Consider the following 26,670-nt stretch of genomic DNA (forward strand, 5'->3'; position numbering starts at 1 on the left):
TTCAACATTACACCTTTATAGGCTTGACCTAAGTGATAACACTTTCCCAGTGTGGAGCTTGAATTCTGCCTTTATTGTTAGTGACAGGAAAAAAAAGCTGTGAAGCTGAAATACGTCCTCTTTAAGAGGATCCTAGTATATTATAACAGAAACTTTGTGTGTATGTGTAAATATGTATAATTTTTATTTTTTACTCTATGCATTTTAAAATTTATGCTGGTTTTGTTTCTGTGCCTCTTAGGATCCCATGGAGCTGGTCATCCCTCAGAGACTTTAACACCACTGATTGCCTGGGGTGCTGGAGTGAATTATCCACAGAAAGTCACATCCCAGCTCTTTGAAGACAATTTTTTGAAAGGTACGTAAAATATAAAACTTAGTCTGAGATTGGATAAGGTTTAACAGTTAAATCTGTTAAGCTTCTCTAGCATCTGTTCCGTTACTCTAAGTGTGACAAGCTTTTTGCAAGAAAGCGTGAAGGAAAAAAAAAGGTGACAATGCGTGTACATGGAAGAGACAGTAAAGCTGGGTAGATAATATCAGACTAATTTCCTGTGAGCCATGGAACTGAAGACTTTCTCTTTGGGTATGGGAGACTATTTACACTCCTGAAACTTAGTTCCAGAGGAAATTTAATTTTTATGAAGACACCCAGAGGTTAAAAGCTATTTGTATAGAAACATGATAAGTTGACATGGTGTAAGACCTCTTCCTAGCTCCACAGTAGGACCCTGGGAACTTGCCAGGGGAGTCCTATCTTGCATTCATCCTTGTGGCTGTTGCGAAAATGTAAACAGTCTTTCTCAATGACAAACTGTGACTCTTCTATTTTTCCCCCATGTACTTGAAGAAGAGTAAACATTCGTATTTAAAACATTTTTAAAAAATAAGATTTAATATTTCATATCTATAATAAGTATTGTCTTAATGGAATCTTCTTGGGATTCTAATGCTAGATGTGATAAACAGCACTAGCTCTTCCTCTTTCACGTGTTTCACTCCTCTTTCTTAAGAAGCCTTGATTCTCTCAGGTTGTTGCTTGGGTTCAGTGAGGTAATGACTTCCTATTTTGCTGGATTTTTTGTCAAGGTATGTAGATTACTCCAAAAGTAATGCCTCCTATTTATCTCGATGGAAGTTATAACAGGTATAAAGAGGACAAAAACACCATCTGATAGAGCAAATTCTCAGCTCCAAAACAGTGTTTTTCAGCATAATTAACACCATTAGCTATGCATTTTTGCTAGAAGAGCCTGCATGCTGTGCTTGTGAATACCTACATGGCTTGTCTTTCATGTTGCTGTTGCCACTGCTGAAATGCACCACCCATCACCTCGCTGTGCTCAATCATGTTGATGAATGTCAGTGGGTGCCGTTTTTTCTGCATGGAGGACTGTGATGACACACCTTTGCTTCATCAGCATTTCCATGTCAGACTGCCCCTCTGCTGCCATCTCTCACACAGCAATAAAATGTAATGGAGTATTGGTTGGCTGGTTCAATCTCTGCTGTCATATCATTAACATCTGCCTCTGACGTCGTAGGCCAATGTAATAAAATAGGAGGCATTACTTTTGGAGTAGCTTTCATACACTGGAGAAGTGAAAATGCACAAAAAATAATTTAAAACCATTGCCCTTGAACAAGGGCATTTGGCAATAATTACATTGTGCTCATTCATCTCTATTAAAAAATTACAGCATCTCTGACAAAACTGAAAAATAGTAGAATAGAATAAAATCAGACTTGGGAGCCTGCAGCAGTTGCTCTTCAAGACTTCCAAGTCGCTCTGTTTATACATAATAGCAAATTTTTATGACTGTCAGTTTTTATTCTTAACTTTAGAATAAACATCAGTGTCTGACTTGAAGTAAGGATAAAAATGGTGTGAGAGCACTCCCAAAATATGAGTATTGAACTGATATCTAGGTACACAATAGGAAAAGAAACTTGGCTGTCACCTGTTAGGAAATGTTTATTTTCTTTAAAGCAAGGAATATGTCTGCACCCTGCTGTGCCTGCTTCATATTTTCCTTGTACTGGTGTTTTGGTGTTGTTTTGGTTTTTTTTCTTTGTTTTGTTCTTATTCAAGGCAGACATCTGATGCTGCCCTTTGTTCTAGACTTGCTTTGCATCTTTCCAGCTGAAGAGTGTGGTGCTAATTTGGTTTAGACACTGGTTATTGGTTCTTAATTGCCAGGAACAACCTCTATTTGAGTTCTGAATTTGTGTGAATATGCTGAGAGTTTTAATCTCTCTTTGAACAACAAGTACTCTCTCTGTGATAGCATATTAAACTAGGTCATTACATTACAGCTTTCTGTAGGCTATGCAGCTCAAATGTAAAGAAAAAAATTGTTGAAATGGAACTTGACACTCAGTTCAGTTACTTCATTAAGTTACAAACCTGTATCTTTTCATAAAGCCCAGGCATGTAAAAAAAAACATGAGTAAAAGAAGTCTCAAGAGAAGTTCTCTGGGCTTGCCTCTTCTGCTCATTAAAAAAAAAAAAAGCTGAAACCATGTGCAGGTAAAGACTGCATTTTCAAGATTGCTTTATTACAGTTCTATGCAAGTGACAGATTTATATTTCAGATTATGTGTTTCCATTTCTTGCCTCTACTGACAAAATCCTTCCTAAGTGCTGAGTTACAAGTTCATGGAGGCAGCGCAGTATTTTCAGTGCTGCCAAACTTGTGCTCTGCTCAGTGCAAGCAGGCTCTAGGCAGCTCAGTGAATCGTCTCTTCTCATCATTGCCATCAAGGGTACATACCCCCAGAGGCAGTGCTGACAGTCAGGACTCAGTCCATCCAATTTGTCATGCAATGATCAGTGTATTTCTTGGGTGCCTGAGGGACACAGTGTCTGCTTCAGAATGACAGCAGTCTCCTTATCAGTCCCTTCACCTGTGCTTTGCCTTCCCTCAAGGCTATCTGTGCAATTGTTTTGGAAAAATTCATGATGGCAGAGCTGCATCCTGTGGGCAATGCACAGCATTACCCATTTGGCTATTGGCTTGACCCTTCAAGGCAGAGAGAACATAGAGCTCCTCAGCATAGACCCAGCCGGGTGGCCTTGAACTGCCATTTCAGCAGCCTTTAAATGTGGTGGTGGCGGCTTTTATCTACAGTCTTACATGTTTCAGATGAAGCTCAGCCTTATTTGCTTCACCTGAAATAGCTCAGTGTATCCCTTTGCTATTTCTGCTTTGTGTGAGTTCTCCTTTGGTTCCTGTAGCTTCATGCTTAGCCTTTCTTCTTGCACTGACATTTCCCTGCAGTTCCTCTGGATTGTTTGCATCTAACAGTGAGCTCAGTAAGCTGCAGTAGTAGTGTGGCAAGATAAGAAAGGCATCTTCTCAGATAGAAAACTGCTAAACACCATACAAGAAACCTGGACAGCAAGCTTAAAACACCTACAAAAATAAAAATCCACACTGTCTCATTTTCAGGAGTACAGCCCAGTTTGGTCAGTCTGGAGGAGTGTCTCATTCCTTAGGAGCAGTTGGATCTAATGTGTTATAGCTCCTGGTCCAGGGCATGCCTTAAATCCATTTCATGTTGAAAATATCTGAATAAGGAAAGCAGAGCTTCTAGGTTTAACAGAAGCTTCTCCAGCAAAGCTGCAGCTCCTTCTTGCCCTAAACATTCTTGCCCATCTATTTGTATAGATAATTTTACCACCGTTTTGATTGGAAAATGTTACTCAAGGAAAACAAGCATTGCTTTTCTATAATAAAAATATAGCTGAGAATCTATCTCTAGAAATAACTGTAACCCTGCTTCCTGTTCTGGAAAGCACAAGAAAACCACCATACTCATTTTGGTGGAGTTTAACACAGAATTCATGATTAATACTCATAATACTTCCCCTCTGTTGCCATGGGAACTCATTTTAACTATTTCTTACTGTTGTTAAAATGCATTGCTACTGTTCAGGATGTTCTTAGTACATAAATAACAATGAACTTGTAATCAAATCCCTGCAGCTTGCACTGCTACAAGTTAATTGCTGAAACTTCAGTACACGCAACACTCAAATCAGAGATTTTTCCCATCCTGGTTAATTTTCAGCATAGGCTTGGGTCTGATATAGTCAGAGTGTATTGAAAGTCAGAGAAAGATTGCAGTCTAGGATTTGAATGCATGCTGCTGTTTGGGAAATGAGGAGGGTGTGCCAGAACTTTGCATTATGGTTTACCAGTGCTTTCAATGAAATCTGTTTCTCCTACGCTTAAATTTTCACTCACGTCAACCCAGAGGCTGTTAGTTTGTTATTAGTTGTTAGTTTGTTGGTTTGGTTTATTTGCTCCTATTGTTGCTGTAGGTATAGGGTCAGCTAATTTAATCACTGGGAAAAGACATGAAGAAAGAACCCTGCTAAACTCTGTTTTGAAATAGCTCTCCACTCCCAAAGAAAAATAACTACTTCATTTCCTTAGAAATTAATGGTGAGGAGGAAAATGCTGTTTTGAACCAGCTTTTTGCATGATGCACCACAGCTTCAGGGGTTTGTACACTTGGCTTTGTCTGCGCTGTAGTTGTTTTGATTGCTAAGTAGTTGAACTTTTCCCTTTAGCTCAGTTTTAGCCAGTATTGCATGTGGGGAACATGAAGTGTACACGTACTAGTCTGTACCAGTATTTGGGGGACCTTGAGTTAACCCTTTCCTTAAAACAAAAACAAACAAACAAACAAACAAAAACAACCTTATTGAAGAGATTAAAACAGTTCTCCTGAAACTGAGTTTTGATCTTTTAGTTGGCACAGGGAATTACTTGTTATTTTCTGTGCTGTACTGGAAAAAGTAAAAAGCTTGGACTTTCCTCTACTGATCTGGGTCACAATTGCTAGCAGCAATTTATTCTGGTGGGCAAAAGAGAATGTGAAGCAAAATAAATTTTATTGTTTCTGCCTGTTGTGCTCCATCTGTAACCTCTCTTGAGCTAGCATCCTAAAGCCAAATTATATTTTTCTTCAGTAACAACAATTTTCAGAAAGTGGCAACAACATATTAAACGTCAACTGAATTATCCTTTTCAAATCTACTTAGACTTGCTGTTCATGTGCTCTGTTATCTCTTTGCAGAATGGAAGCTGGAGAATCTGAAGAGAATGGATGTCAATCAGGTATCAAACGTACCTACTTTAAGAACTCATAGATGTTCAACTTAAATTTTGTGCGATTTAAACTAATTGAGGGAACTTGAATGAATCAGCACACTCACTTAGTGTTTCCCTGGAAAATGTTACTTAAATCTCAGGAATTGCCCTCTGAACATTTATAATGCAGTACAGTGTGTCAGGTGTTCCTTGGAAGCTCAGTACCGCTTACCTGAAAGTAACTTGAATAACATAGTTTCTGAAGTTAGTGAACAGCTGCTGCGTGTTTTTTGCTACACTTAAGGTGACTTTGTTTGTTTGAAATCTGTATTTTTATTGGCTTAGTGAGAACTATTGGTGATAGGTGGATGGTTGGACTGGATAATCTTTTAGATCTTTTCCTACATTGTTGTTTCTGTGATTCTGTGATTACTTTTTCCAGAACTTGCTATCACTACTGAATTAAAACTAATTCTTGCTATATTATGGAACTGTTTTATTGTTGTTGTTTTTTCCAACCAGGTCTAAAGTTATGGCCCAGCCACTTGGGTGTTTGGACAAGTATGTGGTGTTGTATTGTAAGTAAAAAAAAAAAAAAAAAGATGGACAGCTTAACTTTTTGTTACTAAATCAGCCAAGCTTTGTTAAGTCCTAGATGTGATGTACATCTGTGCACTGGCAGCTTGCTTCTTACTTCATCCCATTCTATAAATCCCAATATATGAATAAAAGACTCCAAATGTGATAAAACAAGGGAAGGATACTTGTGCTGGAAATTTAAGGGTGGGAAAGTCCTCAATCAGCTGCTTTCAACAAAATCCTTGCATGAAGGTAGAGCTGGATTTTCATCTCAAGGTTGTCGGGAGTTACAGGGATGTCATTTTAAGACTGGGTTTTGATATAAAGAGTCTTAAGTGTCACTTTGTTCCATGTAATGGACTCCTCAAAGACAGCTTCTCCAACATTCTGTAGTATATGTGGAATTATAGGTAATAACAGCAAACTAGATTTCTGCTTTTATATTGCAGTACATACGTTTTGTCCTCTAAAAATAACAGTTTGGAGTCTGCTTCTCCACAGCTGTGCAGTAATGCCTTGGATTTCTGCGCAGTTTCTTCAGATTTGTAGTGGAGGAATTTTTATGCATAGTTTTATATTAAAGGAAAATATGAACCAAGTGAGAACCATTGCTTATCATTATAGGTAGAAGCTAATGGTAGCTTAATTTCTGAGAAGCCTTGATGTAAATAAAGGGTTTTCCTTGAGGATTAAGTGCTGAGTGGAAAAAAGAAAACTCCTAGGGTCCTGCTTTGAGTGGGAGGAGTAATCCTCACTGTGAAAATATGGGCAGAGGAGCGTTTTGAAGAGCAATGTATTCCATGTGTTGTCTGAAACTGTAAATATGGCATTCTTTCTTGGTATTAATTGTCATAAAAATGGCATGCTTCTGAGTGCAGTGAAGAAAGATATTGAATTCCTTCAAATAAAAAACATGGCGTTTTAAATTTTTTAAGCTAAATATATTTTTGAAACTTTGTCATTAGTGGAGTCTCATGTTATGCACGTTAACCATTTCATGATGACTAGTGGAAACTGTAGAAGAAATATTAATCAGTAGTTTTAACTTAAAGCTTCACATTATGATACCATGAACGTATCTACATTTGTAAAAGTTAAAAATAAACTGAATTTATTAGTTCTAGAAACTTTAATTATGTTAAAATGAGGATGCTTCTGTTTGCACAGGCTGACATAGCACCACTGATGGCTTCCCTTATTGGTGTTCCTTTCCCCTTGAATTCTGTGGTAAGTACTACAAACATTCTACCCTATGACAGCAATCCGCTTGTCTTAGAGGAAGGGATGTTGGGATTAAGACATAAGAAAGAAGATAAAAAATCTGGAAAATTACTAGAGGGAGTATAAGGCTGTATGGATAGTACTTGGAACGGCGGCTGGTCTTTTATAACTTGCAATTTTACACTGTTAAGCTAGAAAGATTTTTATATTTTTTTAGGGATTTTACCAATAGAATATGGTTTGAATAAAGTTTGATTTTGATTGCGAAACAAGCTAGTTCTTGCAAGTTAATGTTTAATTATTTCTTGTTTAATTTAGTGTGGTGGGTTTTTCAGATGATATCTCGTGCCTTTAATTTAACAAACAGAGAGAGTCCTCACTGAAATGTCTTTTTCTTTGAATTTTTGGGTATTCCAAAGTTTGTTTAATAATACCTGACTGTTGGTTAGCATTACACTACTGTACTATCACACTAATTATTTTGTTTTAAAAACATCTCTTTACAACACATTTTAAAAATATTTTTACTACTAACTCTGCTCAAGAGCATGTCCCCCTGTAATGCTGTCCTTGCTGGACATACAGACTGTGAGGAAAGGGGGATGGTGGCATATGAATTGTTCACTTGCTCATCACGAGTGCTGGGCAAGTCAGGACCAAGCGTGGGTTTGGGTGGAACGCTTCTAGGTATTTTTAAAATGACCTCAGATTAGTGGATGAGGTCTTATTACTCTATGCTATGCTGTTTAGTAACAACTTCCATTACTTACCTTTATTATGTTCCTATGGGAGTTGGGGTAATATGGACAATCTTTGTGATGTTGGAAAATGATGCAGAATATTTAAAAGCTATTATGGCAGTTATTTAAGTAGCTCTTTTTTTTCTTCCCCAGGGAACCCTACCTCTGGAATACCTGAACAATAGTAATCATTTCAAAGCAGAGAGCATGTTTACCAATGCTCTTCAGGTTCTCGAGCAATTTAAGGTAACTAAGCATATGGTGAAAAAGAAGAATATGTCTTTGAAGAAAATTATTGCTGTGCTGTGTAAAATAGTTTTCTGGGACATGCAGTGTACGTGGCATTCAAAGGACTAAAACTGCGTGCATGTCCTATATAGGTCCTTCTGAAAATAATGCCTCCCATTTATTTCTATGGAAACTACAATAGATACAAAGAGCAAAGTAATAGAGCTTACATACTGTGCTTTTAAAAATGTGCACCAGTGGAGGTGGCCTGCTGTCACTGCTGCTGAAACACACCACCCACTGCCTCCCTATGCTCACATCCACTGTTTGGTCTCCATAAACATTCAGCAAGTGTCAGTGAATGTCAGTGGGTGCTGGTTTTAACTCATGGAGGAATTCAGTTCCACACTTCTGCTTCATGTGCACTTCCATGTCAGTCACCAATGTGTCAGACTGCCCCTCTACTGCCATTTGTTGCACGAAACCAAAACAATATTTGTGGGAAGGTTCAACCTCTACTGCCATACCACCAACATCCACCTCTGATGTTGTGGGCCAACATAATAAAATAGGAGGCATTACTTTCAGAGCAGCCCTTGTAAGTGATCTGCTTGACTAGTGGTGAAGAATATCTGAAGAAGTTTGAAAGATTTTAATAAACTTTTTTTTAAGGAAAGGAAGTAAACTTTTTTTCTCAATTCTTAACTTAAATGCTGATGTTTATTGATATTAGTGTAAACTAACTATAGGCAGTGTGTAGGTAGGCTTCAAGCTGAGTACCAAGTTCTGTTATCAGAAAAGGAGGCATCGCTTTTCCAACAGTGTTTGGGAGACAAAGCTCTCAGGTAGAATCAACAAACAGATTGAAAAATAACAGGCATGTGTCCATTAAAGAAATGAAATTAGTGGGTTAATTAAACTTTAGCTTATGCTTTAGTGTCTGTTGTTTTGCTTTGTTTCTTATCTCTGCTTTCTATCTTGTTTCATCTCATATTGGAGATTATGAGAACACGTGGTCCAAGCAAACAAAAAAGGTTTTATTTCACTACATACTGCCTAATTATGGAGTAAGAAACAGTCCCAAATCCCCAAATCTCCATTTTGACAGACAGCAGAGTCATGCAGAACCATCAGGAAATGCGTGTGACAGTAGCAGAGCAAGGAACTGATTTGAGATCACCTGTAACGTGATGATTAGTGCCTTCAGCACCATCTCTCCCCTAAATGCACAACTTCCCAAATACAGTTTGTGTGGATAACAAATGGGCCGTGTCAACAGCAGAGTCATTTCCAAATCTGTGATGGAAAGCTGCCATGTAGCAGAGAAAGTGACTGGCTGGATGTGAAGCTGAAGTGTGCTGGTACAGCCTCCATGGTTGGAAGAAAGTCTGCTCAAAGTATTAAAGACGTAACTTGGCTTTTTGTTGTTGTTAATTATTGTCTTGAGGAATTCTTAAGGAAAAGTTAGTAGCTCTTGTCCTACTTTTCTGTAAGCTTATGTTTATTCTGTAATTCCTTAGCTTTAGACTATTTTCTTGTTGAGTGGCTTTTTTCTAGAATTATTTCGGAAGAGCTGTTTGTGAATTTCTTTTGCATTTCATTGCTGAGGCAGAAGTAGTGCATTGGATTAGACATGCCAAGTGAGTTTTTACTTTTTCTGTGATGGAGTGACCTGACCACAGATTGTACTCCCTGGAGAGAGAATGTTGTATTGCATGGATAGGATGAGACATGCGGGTTGCTACTTCAAGCTGTCAGATTCTGAGAGCGCTGTGCTAGAAAGTTCTCTCTGTTTTATGCCATCAGTCAAACTCAAGACAAGCTGGTGCAGGAGACCTTAAAGATGTTTTGAAGGGCCTTGGGCAAAGTGACTCTGTCATCAAAATCTTCTATTTTTAGCCAAGCACAGGTTAATCGATCTAATAGTATTGTTTGAACACTGTAGCAGCTGAGTTCTAGTTCCTGTCCAGCATAAATAATGGCACTTTCATAAGAGACTGTTGCTGAAGTCATTTAGTATTTCTTGCTACATCTTTCCTTTCTCCCAGGAACTGTAAAAATCCTTCTATAACAATCACTGAGCGAAGGAGTGGGGAGATTGTGTTTTACCTACACTGGAGCAGCTTTGTTTTTCCAGAAACACTGATTCAGTGCTCAGATTTGTTGCACAGATGATATACTGACAACTTGATTTCATTCCTTTTCCTAAAAGGCTCTTCCACAGAAGAGTCTCTTCTGTGACTTAGTTTAATGCCTCATACAATTCTTATTCTTAGTGCAACTTGCATCTAATTGTTAATTTTTTATGCAGGTTAAAATGAGTCAGAAAAAGAGAACTACATTGTCATTTCTGTTCACACCATTTAAGTAAGTGCCTTTAAAACTTAACTTGCTCGTCTTAATACTTTGTTATTACAGTGAAATGCAACAACAGACAAATCTGGTCTCTTCAGTCTATATTAAATCATAATGTTCACGAGACTATGAAACTTTCCATTAGAAAGAAGACTGTTGAATTCATTTATATTTCAAAGTTCTGATTAGAAGTAGATTAAGAAAAAAGTTTAATTCCTTACCATTAATCTTTTTTTTAAGAGCTATTTGTTTAACCTTTTTACAATGTATCTCTATGTAGACTTCACGGTAACTTTCACTGCAGCCTTTTGCTATGTTCTTTTAGCATTCTTTGGGAGATTTAAGTCAGTATAGGGTTAGGAAGCACAAATCTGTTCTCTTCCTTGTTTGTAGGTAAATCAAAGTTGGACTAAGAATTGTTTCTTTTGTAGTTTAAGTTCTAATCAAAAGCCAATAAACAAAATATCTTTCAGCTAGAAATGAAGTTCAAAATCTTTAGAATTTGTGTTGCCTAGTATTAGAGTTTCCAAGTCCATAAAGGAGTTTTCGAGGAGATTTGTTTAGCTATGAGCTCTCTGTTCTAATGTGCAGAGCTGTTAGTGACCTTCTCACCCTTCAGTTTTATCCGACTAAAGCTGCTTTATCCTATTTCCATCCCCCTGCCCCAGAAGGTCTGAGAAAACTTGCTTTGGGTGCACAGGATCGGTTCTGCTTTTACTATGTGGAGTGCTCCAAAAATGCTTTGTCATTGAGCACAGTTGTTTTCCTTTGAGACATAAAACTGATGTTAATTAAGATCTTTATGTTGTAGGAACAGAGAAGTACTTGAATCTTTCCCTGTGAAGCACATTTAACTGCTAAATAAGATTGCTGTCTTTATGAACAGAGATTTATTGTGTTATTTTATACCACTAACTTCTTCAAAGGGAAAGGCTCTAAGACACTTAGTCTCTGCAACCACAGTTAAGTCAATCTTAGGCACATATTGAATGTTTTAATTAACATTCTGATTAAGAATGATGATAGTATTATCAAAGAACTTACTGGAACAAAAATGCTGTGTGGAATGGATGGTCAGTCATCTTTGGTTCTGTGGGGAAGACTTAGATTGACTTTATACCTCTTGATTAAATTTTACCTTTGTACAACAAATATCTGATTCAGTAAAATAGGATAAGTTTTCTTAATGCTAGATTTATCTTTAAAGGAACTAAGTGCTACTAGTTACCCTATGAACTGGTGTTTTCCTCTTTTTGTGATACATTGTATTATTCAAAGTTGAAACTCTTGAGACATTCATCACTTTCAAAATAAGACTAAAACTTGTTGTAAAAGTATTGTTACTTTTTGGCATGTTATGCTGGAAAAAGTAAATTTATTTGAGTCTCTTTCTATGTTTTTAAGTAGCTTCTGAATGAGAATTTGGTGTAGTGATTTCATGGGAAATGTTTTTATGTGAAGCCAAATAGATTCCTTGGGTCTGTGAACTACCTTACAAAAGTTATCAATGGTTGCATGTTGTGTGAATAAAGACTTTATTTGGTTCCTCAAGTAGATAAATTTGTATCTTCACTGCAGGAAAATAGGAAAAGTTTCATACTGCAGACCATTACATATTAATGCAAATACTCAACTAGTATATACTGTACAGTGTTTGCCTAGGTGCTAAGTAGTATTCACAGCACTCCTTCATTTCTGAAACTTGGCCTGTGTCTGAGAAGCTACCGAGAGGCCTACTCCAACCATTTATTAATAACTGTGGTAAAGCATTTGAGGACAAACTTATTCTTAAACAGACAAATGGCTTCCTAGTAGTCCAGCTTGCAGGAACTGAAGGAAAACCTGAGATAATTCTACATATGGCATCTCCAGATCCATTCCTTTGTATGGAGGTGACTCAGTAAGCCTGAGCTTCAGCTGAAGCTGATTTCTTTCATGTTAGAGTAAGCCAACTTTCATCAATGGTTTGAGTAAATTTTGCTAGAACCAGGGTGATATGCTTAGGGAATGTATCCCCTTCTGACTGCTTTTCCTGTGATACTGTAGGTCAGGTTGTGTTATTTGGTAGCAAGGAGATGTGCATTTCAGGTCTTCACAGCTAGCTTTGTCTGTGTTAAGAAATCTGAGGGTCTGACAGTTAAAATGTCTAAGTAGTGCTACCAAACATGTTTTGAAGGTTAGAAACTTGGAAGGCAGCAACATTACAGCCCATATGATCCAGTTTGAAATCTGTTAATACAATACCTGCTGTTCCTCTAATACCACTACACTGAAAAAAACTGTTTAGTAGGGAGTCTAGGTATAATTGTTTATGTATAATTTTAAATTAGCAACCTCTTAGAAGGCAAAAATCTCTGCACATGCACAGTAGTATTTGCTATTTAGCATATAGAAGGGTACAGAATGGCGCAGCTGCTCTACTGTTCTCAAGAGAAATTAAAAAGGTGAAGCTTTGGATAGTTTACTTTTGTATCTGAAGCAGGTGATCTCCTGCTATGCTGTTTCAGAACAATTTGTGATTGTATAGAGGTTTCATTTAAGCACAGCTATGCATTTTTTTGGATTTGTCCTCTGTCTGGATGGTTTGCCCACAAATTATTGTTAATCTGTGATTGACCCTGCCCACACAGTTGTGTGTTCTGCCTACTGTCCTTTCAGTAAGGTGTAAGTAGTTTCTTCTACCACTGTTCATTTATTTGAATTTTTGTAGAAAGGAGTTAAATGTACTTTTATAATATTTCTGGTGCTGTAAATCTGTAACTCAAAGCTCAGAAAGCATAATGCTTTATTACTCCCCAGCTTATTGGAGGTTAGTGAAGCATACTTCATGGCTTTTGGGACTATCAACTTTATGTGGAAATTTAAAATGTAACATTCTGTTCTTGAATATTAGAGATTCTATTTCACTATCATGATAATGGAAAAATAAACAAAGATGTCTTAGAATTGCCTTTCTTCAAATATTTAAGTGATGTAATTGAATAAATGTTGCTTAAGTCTATATAACAGAAATATGGATGTGAGTTCAAAGAGGTATGTGAATCTAAAACTTCCAACTGAAACATTCAATTTTCAGAGAAGCTGATAGAATTACTATTAAGGTTGTATACATATAGGGGGAGAGAAATACTTTCACAGATAACATATTCTGTAGAAAGCAGAATTTACTGAAAACCTCAGTTTAATTTTTCAGCATGTAAAAAACATTTTTATATTCTGTGGTGAAAATCCTGTTTCTGAGCCTGAATTTTCAAGTGTATTACTATCAAGTGACTAGAAAACTGTTCATGTCCTCAGATGCAATGACTTAAAAACAAGTGTTTGAATTGTATGTTGAATCTATTATACTAAAAGCATTAAACTAGTTCTTGTATATTACAGGGCTCTGTTTGTCTTATTTAGACAATACAGTTGGCAGAGAGAAAATTTCTTGAGTTAATGTAAGATTTCTGATTTTCACGAGGAATCAGTCCTCTAATGGATGTGTGATTAGCTCAGTGGACAGGGGATGAAAGAGAATGTTCCCTTTCTTACATGGATCCAAACTGCATCCCCTAAACCATCTGTCAAGTTGATAAGGATGGGGAGGAGGGATCTAGTTGTATAATGGAAACTTTGGTAGGTCTACTTGACCACATTTGAGGGTAGATGAGAGTTTGTGTAGTTGTATCTATCGATAAGGATGCATTTGGCTGACAAGTAATTTTGTTTACATTTAGTCAAAGTTCCTTCATCAAGGAGCAAACCTTTCTAAAAGTGTATCCTGAGGGCTACCTATTTCACAGGTACACCTTTTGGAGGGAAGTCAGCTTCAAGTGTCTGCTGATTCAGCAGGGTCAGGTGCACAACCTTCTCCCATGGGAGATAAATATACAAAGCAGATATGTCCCTTACTTATATGCAAGTTACTTGTGAGGCTTACACTCAGTAATTGTTTATAATATTTATAGTCTATTCTAGTTGAGTGCCTGAAGGGATTTACTGTCTGAATTGAGTTTCCTTCCTGCTTCCTTCTACTCGCTACTTTTTCCACTATTTATGAAAGGCAAGTGAGTCTTCAAAAATTACTTGCTTAGCAAAATCAGAGGCTTTTCTTATCAGGAAGCCAGGACACTGGCAATATGTTCTGACCTTTATGTTTAAGAAAGGCAGGTACAAAAATGCCAGATGCTTTGGAAGAGAGAGGGAGGACAAACCCGAAGACTGCTGACAGAGAAAACTGATGTGCAGGATAGTGAACTTTCTTATTAGCATTCTGACCACTTGATGTACCTTGGGGCAACTGCAGAGCTGGCATAGCTTGAAGAGGTGTATGCCAAGGGGCCAGATGCTACTGCTGCAAAAGCATTCCCAAAGCTGGCATCTCTGGGCTGTGAAATTAATCCTAAGAGGTGTAGAAGGGGAGGACTGGTGTAGTGGGGTGAGTAGAGGAAACATCAGTGTTGCATGGAAATTCTCTTAACCAATCAAAGCAATTTGATTATTCAGACAGGTGCAAATGATTTAATATATTAAATTACATAGAAGCACAGCAGTGCTTTTTGTGTATGTCCAGTGCATACAGTGCTTTTGGAGAAGACTGCTTCCAGCTGTTCAGGTTCTGATTTGACACACAGCAAGATGGCAGGAGCATTAGGTTAAGAAGAATTGTATTGTATACAAAGAAGATGAGCAGCTGGATTATAATCAGTGCTTGCTTTCCTCTAGCTGTGCTTTTTTTGATATCTTCAGTGTTTTATATCAGTAAAGCATTTTTTTGTTTGTTGTATTGTTTTTCAGGAAACAGCTTAAGCATGGTTTAATGTTAGATCAGTATCTTCTCATGTATGAAAAATTCCATACCACATTGATATGACGTCTTTAAAATAACTTAATTGCTTGAATACAACATCTTAATCATCCCAAGGACTTATTTTTTGCAGATAGCCAAGCCATGACTTCCATAGCTATAACTCTGTAGAAGATCTCAGCATTTTTAACATGTACAGTGTACAGCTATTAAACATGCTTCTCTGCTATATTAAAATGCAAGTTTTCATTCTCCCTACTCTCCAAGGTGAATTTGAGGTATGACTACCTTAAAAATTTGCATGGGTTTCATTCAGGAAAATATCAATCACATAGACTGAGTCCTTCCACATAGGTATACTTCATGTACTTGTCATGGTGATAGAAAACTGTTCTTTCATAATGTCTTTGAAGATGTACTGCAAATTCAGAAAATGCCTTATACACGAATACTTTTTTCTTCCTTTTTGTGACTGAAGACACAGCATTACATTGCTCACTCTGTCTTTCAAAACTGATATTTCCACAAAACTGATGTTTGGATCGAAGTGCAACAAGTAATTTCTCCTCCCTCCATGAGGGTTAGGGTCCCTTAAGGTCAGTAGACATAATGCATCCTTTAAAGCATCTCATTCTTGTTTTGTTCAAATAAATGGCATTTATTTAGGAAGGTTTCACACCTGAGACGTAATGTGCTGATATTACATTCATGATTAAATATGAGGAGAAAGGGTGGAACTATTGCAGTAGGAAAGAGTATTTCTAACAGTGATTACTCCCTTTGTTCATTTGTGTGAATACTTTGTGCTTCAGAGGAACCCTGATTTATCAGAGGCACTGCTAAATTCATTGTGGAAGATATTTCAGCCCCTTTATCCTGTGGGTAAGAATAAGGGACAGCATCTTCTGGTAACAGCTAGTGAGGTCTGGCAAGGCAGCCAGCCTTTTCCTATTTGGTCCCCACTGTGTTAGAACATGGGGATCTCAGTGTCTGCTTGCTTCTGGGGTAGCCAGTACAGGCAGGTGAATATGGGTACTTTTAGCCTATTGGTGTTAGGGAGGCAGATCACAGCACTTTCTCTTCTGCTTTCAGTTTTAAGAACTGGTGTAAACGTGTTTGAACAAAAGGTTATGAGAGCAAAAAAAAGCTATAATACCAATTTTTTATATTGAAAAAAAAAAAACCTTCACTGTTAGATGTATTAGAAATTAATGCCTGTGCTATAAAATGTACGTGATTTGGCAAAAAAAAAAAAAAAGTGAGCTTCTGTTTTACTGAATGTACTGTATCTAAAATACTCTGCTGAATACTGATCAGGGAGGATGCAATCTTCTTAGAAGGCAGGCATCCTGCTGCTCTCAGGCTTCAGCAACACACCCAGAAGCTTTTAGTTTTTATATGAAAAGCTTACTGGCAGTGGCTTCTGTGCAGGAGGACTGAACGTAATTGGATTTATTACCCAGTGGGAAGTAGGTAAGGTCTTTAGAAGAAGCTAAGAGGCTAATCTATAAGATAATATATCAAAAGATTTATATATTTTTCTGTGCTTCCTTGTGTAAATCTGTTTGGCCTTTTCTTGGAGTTTGAGGCTTCATGTAATGAAGATGGGGGTCATGTCCAGGATGGGCAGAGGCAGTGGCATGGAAAGGCAGGGGATTATTCCTCAGCAGGTGACTGAGGTGAGAGAAACAGCACAGTGCTCTGTGGATGTCAGTGAGAAAGGCACAACAAATAGCTTAAAATAGCTGTTTTAATAAGTTAAAATAAAAGGAAAATAGTAAATCTGATGATTTTATCCAGCAACGTGGGTTGCTGGGTAAAATGCCTCGTGCCTATGTACGAGGGCTACTCTGACAGTAATGCCTCCAATTTTGTTATGTTGGCAACATCAGAGATGGGTATTGGTGGTATGATAGTAGAGGTTGAACCTTCACACCAGTATCTATTACTTTTTGTTGCTGTGTGACAGATGGCAGCAGAGGGGCAGTCTGACAAAATGACATCTGAAATGGACATGCCATGTGTATCAAGTAAAGGTGTGTCACTGAGTTCCTTTGTGAGAAACAGTGGTGCCCACTGACATTCATCAATGCTTGCTGAATGTTTATGGAGACCAAACAGTGAGTGTGAGCACAGTGAGGTGGTGGGTGATGTTTCAGCAGTAGATTTTTACAGGCCATGTTTAAGTGTTCGGCATGAAGGATCATGGAGCAGAAGAAAACCTGTGGCACAACCTTTTGTGCCATAATACTGCAGATACCTAAATGCAGCTCAATGTGTGATATAGATCTGTCACACATTTCACAGGGATTAGGACTGTCTTGTATGCAGGCCTTTATCAGGTAGTCAGCATATGTGTCCTGTGCTACTGAAAGAGAAAAAAATATAAAAATGGTTCGTTTATGTTCCTTCAAGGATCTTCAACTTCCCTTCTACTGCTTCCTATTCCAAGGCTTCTGCATCAAGTCTGGCTGACTTTTCTCACCCTACCCCTGCAAGATCCCTGCTCCAGTTCCTCAATTCCGCTGAGGGCCACAGGGACCGCTTCAGTGTATGGCCTCTGCTTCTCTGCACCTCCTGCAGCAGTAGTTTGCGTGCAGACTCACGCTGTATGCAGCCCAGTTATCTTGTTTCTTTCTGTTCAGTGAATTGGCAGCTGGCAGTTAGCTCCTTTTCTGTCGTCTTTGCTATCTAAAGGATTTACATAAATATCCTAAGGCACTTTGCTGTTGAATATATGAATATGCTTCATCAGGGATGCTGAACTGTAGGAATAAAGGCTATTTTGTTTTTTTTTTGGATTTGTTAGCCCGGAATTAAACCATTAGCAGTCAGACCACTTCTTGTGCTTCTATTGATGTTCTCTTTCTTCTTTGTATGTTTGTAAATGTGAATGTGAAAGCCTAAGTGTTAGAAATGTATCAGTAACAATGCTTACTGGTAACTGTGAAGGTGTGTATTCTTCTTTATGCTTTACAGGACAAAAACACTCAGAGCTTAAAACAGGAGTCTTTTACTGCCGTTCTTACTCCTTTTCTTTCATTCTGTGATTTTTTTTAATGCTTGTGAAAGAAAAAAGTTTGCAAAGACAACTGAGCACAGCCCTCCAGTTATACTGACCGATTTGCCCTCTGGCAAAGTAGGTGGAAAACCCAGAAACCACAAAAACCCAGCTGAATTTTAGGCAGTACAAAACTGAAGCTCCAGACAGTGGAGGAGTGGGAGAATAGAGAGTAGTAGATCTAGACAGTAGTGGGGACACTACTAAGTCCTGACCCTTATGCAGATGTGATAAAGGTACTGTGGAGTACCTTTTCTTTAAATAAGCACAGCTTTACCACACTGCACTGTTGCCATGATTTTTTTCACTTCTAAATTATGTGCGTCTTCTGAATTATAAGAACTAAATTTCATAGGCCTTATCTGTTTAGTAGCTTAGCAGAAGGCATTTCAATAAATTGTTAGAATTCAGTCTATCCAGATAGATTAAGCATCACCAAGTTACCCATTGAGTCGTTTAATCTTTGATATTTCACTGTTTGATCACTAAAACATATGCAAAGGAGTTTCTTGGTCTCACAGTATGTGCTTTCAGCAGATCTTTGGAAGAATACACAGTACAGCAGTTCTTTGAGCCAGCATATTTAAAGAACTAGAAGACAAAAATGGAGAAAATCAGCTGAATGAATATTAAAATTAATGTAAATGTGCCGTTTGATGAAGTCCATGGAACTGTAACACAGTCATTTTTCCTGATCATCGCCTCTAGTAGCATCATGTACTCTCTATTGTACAGCAAGTTCAATGGGAAGTAAGCACCATGGTTCCAGAATGTGATTTTTGAAATATTTATTTGGTTGATTTTTCCCTGGTTTGCTGAATGAACTCATGACTTCCCATTGCTTGCAATTCACTTTCTGGTGATTCTTTGCTCTTGATGGGGAAATGGAAAGGCCTTGTATTATGTATTTCATTCTGCTTCTCCTAAAAGGCTATCCACGATGCCTGTGAAAGAAATATTAGGTTGATAAGATTAGGCTAGTTAATAATACTTAATATCAGATCAGGCTGATAAGATTAGGATAGTTAATAATATTTAATATCAAATCTCTGCTCTTGCAGATTGCTTTTTAGTATGAGGTTGTTATGGATCAGGCATAAGCATGCAGCCACTTTTGTGTCAAATTGAACTTACATTGCTCACTATCAGTGTCTTGCTTTCTCCTTGCTCACCTGGAGTATAGTGAGATGCTGTCTGTTGTGGGATGGTGGGAATGTATGAAGGCATCTCATAGGAGAATGACTTTATTTTTGAAGCCTGTTGCTGCTTTGAAAAGAGCTGTGAGAAAGTGTTGTTCCGTTACTGGTACATCTTTTGAGTAGAGGCCCAGCAAAATGACCAGAACCGTTTTATATCTCTGCTTTTAGGATGCTATTTTGCCAGCAGCAGTGATGTGGATCAAAATAGTAATAGTTGGTCCTCTAAGTACTATTTCAGCTGATTGCAGGATTGCTGAACTGGAAGCAATCTGTCCTTCTTGGTATGGCCCCCTCACAGTGGGGTAGATGGTAAACAGCCTGAATATATTGAACCACTTCTGTTGCTGGTTATTTTCCCTCCTGGTGAGAGCAGAGATTATAGTGTTGGCCCCTCAGTGCCCACATCATAGAAAAATGTGAGTCCCTGCCATGCAAGCTTGGGTTGCTCTGTGGGTGGGATGGTGCCAGATAGAATTTTGTTATGTGAGGGGCAATGTTAGTTCAGGGCATTTTTTATTTTTTTTTCAGGTTGTAATTTGTCAAAATGCCAGGAATCATCTTGAGAAGAGGATGAGAATCTGTGGCTGCTCAGCCTTTTGACAAAAGGGTTTGTTGGGATTGTTTGGCAGGTGGCCATCTGATGCCTCTTTACCTGCCAACTGTTCCAGGATTAGAAATTCATAGTAAAGCAGATAAGAAGGTCTGCTGTCTCACGTTCAACATCCTAACAGGCTTTATTCCAATTGTCTTTCACCATCTTGCTGGAGATCAAGGGGTTGAGGTTTAAGGAATCTTGAATCTTCTAGATCTCAAAATTCTTTCAAAAGGAATGTTTTGTTTTTTTCCCCCACCTCTAAATATGAAAAGTTGAAGATTTTAGTTTGTTAAGCAGCTACTGCTGCTGCTGGTGGTGGATGCACGTCATAGAAATGCAGTCATTGCTTTCCACGGGTCTTGTCATTTTCCTAGTGTTGTAGGATGCACATGATAAATGTGTGTGTATGTATGTATAATATTTATTTGTTAATGAGGAAAGTAGGAAGCAATAGGATGTAGATGTGCACGAGCTGACATCTGTGCATTGTGGATCATATATGTGAAACTTGTTCTGGAGAGATTATTGAATCTTCCTGCAAGAAATTAAAACTTCTCAAGCATGAGTAATCAATTTTACATGCAAGGACATTTGCATGTATTCGAAGAAAAATAGCTAAAATAAGTTCTTCAGTTAACAGTAATCTTAAAAAAAGCTTAGCATTTTTCTTCATACAAAGCATTTTTCTTCTGCATATGCATCCTTGGAGCCTTTAAGTGTTAAACTACTACAGATCCTAAGGGGTTACTTTTTTATAGTATAATTTTGGAAAATGTACTGTATGAAATAATGACTATAAATCACTACTCAAATAATCAGACATAATAAAATTAACATACTAGTAATGGAGGGTAAAGATATAATTGCAAGATGTCTCTTTTTGTTCCGCGATTTTTATTTCATAGGTTGTCTGTAGCATGCTGATGGGGCTGGTAATTTTTTAGCACGATGATAAATAAAACTTATTGGCCAAAGAGAGGTCCCTTTGACATTGTTATGGTAGCCTTCCTTCATCACAATCTTGCTATGAGTCAAATAGTTGAATTTATATAAGGCATGAATGATGTATTGGAAAGATTAATTTTGTCAGGTACACTTATAAGAAGGGTAGCTAACATCTCATACGAGCACTTGCACAATTAGCCCAATTGTTTTGTTTCATAATTAAGTATGTTTATTCATGGATGAAGCTGGGATTTTCCTGTTGGAGCTAGAAAGCTGATTTCTGATAAGTAATTTTTTTTTTTTTAAGGTTGCTTTTTCATAGTGCCATCATCATTTTCCGTGGAGAATGTAGTTCTAAATCTTTACCGTCTTTACATTGTGAATGCTTATAATATAAATAATATGTGAGCATTGAGTTCTTAGTTGTTTGAATTTATGGGTACGCTCTACAGTGAGTTATGTATTCTGTAATACTTTTTTGTTCAAAGAAAGGAGAACAAAGTTGAGTTGACCCACTGCATTCTTTTTGTGTGCTTTTGTTAATAGAATAAAACTTAAGTATTGTTGTGTTATGGAAATATACCTCATTTTACTGGGTGAGCTTCTCATTTTGTATTTAGTAGAACTGGATTTTGGTGATGGGTAGCTGGGAAGAACATATACACCCATAACAACTTCTTTGTTTCTTTGTAGAGTTCATTATCTTTTTAATGATGATCAGGAAATTCATTTTATTTCTATTAATATTAATGGCACATGTGCCTTAGATGACCTTGAGAATACATTAGCATAATAGTAGTGCCTCTGGGTTTTTTGCATACTAAAACACAAGGAAATAACTGATCAGTTTATTCTTTTCTCCAAAACTATCATAAGTAATAAACTGATTATTGGGAGTAAAAAGATGTTTAAGGTATTTATAGTTAAATGACTATATGGAAAGGTATAAAGTGAAAGATAAAAATACAGCTTTTCTAGTAGAAGCCTTTGCATTAAATAGGGTAAGGGTAAAACTGGCAGCAACAATAAAATTTGAATCGTAACATATCCCAAGATGGAAGGGATCCATAGAGATCAAAGAGTCCGTGGGCTCCTGGGTCCACACAGGATCACCCAAAAATCAGACCATCTGACTGAGAGCATTGTCCGGATACTTGCTGAACTCTTGTCAGGCTCAGTGCCATGACCACTGCCCAGGGGAGGCCGTTCCAGTGCCTAACCACTCTCTTGTCAAGAACCTTTTCCTGATACACAGCTTGAACCTCCTCTGTCACAGCTCCATGCTGTTTCCTTAGGTTAAATTGAGACAGTGCACATTGTCTCACACTTCTGATGTTTTAAAGATCTAAATAAAGCTGCATAATATTTGTTGCAGATTTAAAATTTAAGAATTCCTTACCTAAAAGTTAAGTTACCACTTTTTCTGCCTGCTAATCATGCAGTGGAAACTCCCAACTTGATTTGTTTCCTTGGGCAATTTCCTCTGCCAAAAGACTTTTAGTGAAACTGGAGAAATTAGAGATTTCTTTGGGGAAGTACCTTCAGCATCTTCTTACCCCACTTGAAGAATTGATTCTACACTGATTTATCATTAGCCTTGGTGCATGTTCTCTGGCTAAAGGGTGGCAGCCTTTGGGGTGAAGTTGAGACATATCAGTAAGTAAAGAAATAACCAGAGTTCACCCTCTGCTCTTCAATACTGTTTTCTAAATTCCCCTCCAAAGTCAAGATAATCAAACACTTACCATTGCCCTGTCATCTTTTCCTGCCCTGTTTCTTATATATTATTGAGTGTATTGAATTTCACTCCCTCTCTCCCTCTGCTTACTTATAGATACTATTGTTAGATTTTTCTAGATGCAAAACACATGACCATTTAAAATACAGTTACTTATTTAACTTTTTAAAAAGTAGGATGCACTTGTAAGATCAGTTTTGTTGTAGAAGACTCCCACACAAAAGTGCTATGCTCTGAACTCAAAGCAAACGGTAGCAAAATACTGCAAGATACTATTAGTAATGAAAATTCAGATTGATCAAGCACAGAATCCTTCTCATCTATTTCAGAGCTCAAAAGATAGTGTATATATTCTTGATGATGCATCAGCTATTTCTGACTGGAAAGCAGAAGTAGTCCCTGGAGCTCATAGCAAACAATTGGGAATACGTGTTTCAAGGCAGTGGTGGCATGAGAACAAAAGCTGCCTTGTGGTACAACTAAGTGGCAACCCAGGTGATTGCTGCAGATTAAAATAATAGGAATGAGACCCTAAGACCGGCTGTGGATTTGGTACTGCCTAAAACATAAATTTGGGATTTCTGCACAAGGCATGTGGAGGAGTGAGTGTGAGGGAGAGTGTCACACTGCTGGGCCACCATGTGCTGAGGGCATGGTGCTGTACCTCAGTGGCATTGTGGAGGGTGGTAAGGAGAGCTTTCCTGTAACTGTTGATCAGCTATCACAGCATTGTGATCCATGTCAGTGTGTGCCTGTGGTGCTGGAGGTTGGGGGTAACAGGCTGTCTTGCCTAGGAGATCTTGCCTGCTGCCATCCTAGGTTAACTAGAACAAAGTGGAATGGGACTTAGCTCCTGTCTTCTCTGGTCAGTGGGAGTTGGCTGACTGGCTTGCTTTTCCATGGTGCTACTTCCTGTAAAGGAAGAATCATAGAAATGATTTAGGGTGATGATCAAGCTCATTAAAATCAGATGTTTTCACCATACACCTCAGTGCAACCAGGTAACTCTAGTTCCCTGTGGAAGAGGAGACAAGCTCTCAGATTTTTTAGACATCATCTACTGCAACTGTGGAACCCGAACAATTCATTCTACGCTGATAAGCTTACGAACAGCTTACAACCATGACTAACAAATCAATTAAATGGCTCAACTCTTGTGTGTGCAGTGCTTCTTGTTCACAGCAGTGGTCAATAATAATGCACAAGGGAGAGAATTTGCATTATCAAAATAGGTGGGAATCCTGATGTTAAAAAAAAGTCTTAATGGAGAGTTCTTGGGGTAAATTAGTTAGCAGAAATGTTGACTCGTGTGGAAAAGAAATTTCCATAATTCCCTTATGAAGTTTTGAATACTTTTTGTTCCAAAGTCGTTTTTGATTACAAAGTAGTTTTTGTGTCTCTTCCTCTGTTTGTGAAAAGAAGCATTAATGTTAATGTATATTTGTTTTCTTGTACAGACCACTTTCTGATTCTGAACAGATCAACTTTTTAAAGAAAGCAAGAGTATATATTCAGCAACAAAAGTACAATGAAGCAGTAAGTGTCTTTGCTATGTATCTTCTAGAAACTTTGAGATCTGCTATATGTAAACACATTTCAATTTGTTTAACTTAAATGAAATCTAGAAATTACTTTTTACATCCTTCTGATGTTCATCTCACTTATCAGCAAAAAATCCTGTTGTATGTCTCTAAAATTTTGCATTTCATGACATCAGTTCTAGCAAATAATTCTGACTTACTCATTTTTTCCTCATAATTCTTAATCTTTTTGTTACCATTTCACAGTATACTAGCACAATGTTTAATTTTTCACTGTTAAAAGAGCTCATTCAAAGAGAAACTAAGGAGTGTAGTTCATAATCATCCTTTCTAAGCTGCTAGTTGCATGAAAAAGTATGTCTCGCTTCATCATAGACCCTGCTTTGTTTTGCAGTCCTCTTACCTGACCCACCTGTTCATGTTTTTTATTTCACATTTCAATTGTCAGAAACTGGAATCCATTTGCAGCATCATTCTGTGCTTCCCAGTTTTTAAATACCTTTCTAAGCATTTGCTGCCACTTGCTGAGACAGGGCACTTTGTTATGGCAGTTCCCTGTGTTTGAGTTTTGACACTCACAGAAATAATTGGTGGGGCTAAATGGTACAAAGAAGTCTTCCATTTTACCATTCAGTTTAGTACTGAATTCTGTGTTTAAAAAGTATGTGAAAAAAATTTAATCTGTGAGGTTGCTTTTAACCTGGCAATTGCATGAAAGAATAATTTCATGAGGTGCTAGAGTTCAGCTCTTTTTTTTTTCCTGCTTTCTCTCCCTTTCTCATGAGTGCCTGACCATTCTTTTGGAGAAGTTTTTCCTAGTGTCCAACCTGAACCTCTCCCGGCACAACTTAAGGCCATTCCCTCTCATTCTGTCTCTAGTTACCCTGAGAGGAGGCTGATCCCACCTCTCCATAAACTCCCTTCAGGTCATTGTATGGAGCAATAGGATCTCCCCTGGGCTTGCTCTTCTCCAGACTGAACAATCCCAGTTCCCTCAACCTCTCCATATAATAATTGTGCTTCAGATTGTTTATCCTAAATGATCTGATTTTGATGGGGCTTGTCCCTTGGAAGATTTCTGGTTGACATACCTTTTTCAGTTGATAATTGCTGGGAATTTTGTCCTAACATTGTGGCTTAAATAGCATCTATCACCTCACTTCAACAGGTAGCTGCAAGCAGATGATATCAGCACACTGTAATTCATTTATTTTGAAGAACTTTTTGCCCTTCCTAGAGTTGTGTGTAAGGCTTCTTCTCAAAGAAGACACACATTAAATATTACTGCCCTTTTCCTTGTACCTGATCTCTTATCTGATTGGGGGAGATCTGCTGAACAACTTCTCTTTTTGAGATATTCTAATATTTTGTGTGTCATAGGGAGTAACGACACATTATTGGTCGAGGTTTTCTCAAAATGAGCTGGAACTGGAACTCAAGCACTCAAATTGAAAAGAATATTGCTTTTATGGGAGATGGATGTGAAATGTCCACTACTGTGCCTAGACTTGAGAACCGTGCTGAGTGAATTCATAGACTTGATAAGTTATTAAAAAAAATAAAATAAAATTACTGGATACCTAGGCATAAAAGAAGCGTTGTCATGAATAATCAGATTCTTATTATTTACATCTTTCTACCAACCAGAGAATTCTTTGTGTTCACAAAGTGTTCACAAATTGCACAGCTGAGTTTCCCATCTTTGGAAAAATCACTGGGGTCAGCACACCCATGTGTGAGGAATTGATGCTCAGTGGAAAACCAGCCATCTTTATCTTGGTGTCTTCCTAGCCATCACTAATTGGCAAGGGAAGTACTGAGATAGAAAGACCTGTGATTAGACTGAGTAAAACCTAGCTGCAACTGCTTTCATAGTCCTCCACCTATTTAAATGTGGTACCTTCAGAAACTCAGGACTGCTTTTTTAATGACTCACCTGGGAAGGTCAAATATGTTCTAATGCTGATGGGAAAAATATGTGTTTTATAGTAGATGGTATTCAAGACGTGCTGCCTGCATAGCTTTCATCATCTCACCACTGCTGTGGCTCAGAAGGGTGGTGAAGGAGCCAAGTGATGGTTGATTTTAAGTCCAACAGGAGTCTGAAGCAGAGCCTACTCCAACAGTGTTGACCGAAACACTGCACCTGATTGCACACACATGCCAAGAGCATCCAAGCTTCTTGAGCTCCAGCTGCTGTTGGTTAGGTTGATTTGTTGCATGGAGCTTACACTGCTTTAAATTGATGCTTGCTTGTTTTGTTTGCCTCTAGGTATCTCTGTGCAAAACCCTGATTAACCTTGCTTTGGAAGGCCTGTCATATTACCATACTTATGACAGGTTATTCCTGGGCCTAAGCATTGCACTAAGTTTTGTGGGCTGGACGACTTACGTGATTCTGGTGATTATCAAGACTCACACCAATCTGATTAAGGCTACTCGGAATAATAATAAGGTAGGTTGGAAATTTGCAGAGATTTCTGTTTTCAGCATGTATGCTGGGTCTCTTTGTGCAGGAGACCAAACTGCACACCTTCCACTTCTCAATTCTCTTGACTGCACATGGAAACTGGGAAG

The 26,670-nt window shown here is 37.9% G+C and overlaps 1 protein-coding gene across 6 annotated transcripts in view; it reads left to right on the forward strand.

Moving 5' to 3' along the window:
- Positions 1 to 26,670, forward strand: part of PIGN (phosphatidylinositol glycan anchor biosynthesis class N) — a 99,854-nt gene that overhangs the window by 32,917 nt on the left and 40,267 nt on the right. For all 6 annotated transcript variants that reach the window (XR_002113027.2, XM_019613793.2, XM_019613794.2 and 3 more), the window contains exons 8-14: positions 242 to 358; positions 5,089 to 5,129; positions 6,849 to 6,908; positions 7,796 to 7,888; positions 10,182 to 10,237; positions 24,010 to 24,088; positions 26,366 to 26,548. Coding sequence is in view for 5 of the 6 variants with exons in the window: in XM_019613793.2 (XP_019469338.1) it covers positions 242 to 358; positions 5,089 to 5,129; positions 6,849 to 6,908; positions 7,796 to 7,888; positions 10,182 to 10,237; positions 24,010 to 24,088; positions 26,366 to 26,548 (629 nt within the window). In the remaining variant the exon portion in view is untranslated. The remainder of the gene's footprint in view (positions 1 to 241; positions 359 to 5,088; positions 5,130 to 6,848; positions 6,909 to 7,795; positions 7,889 to 10,181; positions 10,238 to 24,009; positions 24,089 to 26,365; positions 26,549 to 26,670) is intronic.

This window comes from Meleagris gallopavo, chromosome 3 (genome assembly GCF_000146605.3).
Source record: "Meleagris gallopavo isolate NT-WF06-2002-E0010 breed Aviagen turkey brand Nicholas breeding stock chromosome 3, Turkey_5.1, whole genome shotgun sequence".
Lineage (NCBI taxonomy): Eukaryota > Metazoa > Chordata > Aves > Galliformes > Phasianidae > Meleagris > Meleagris gallopavo.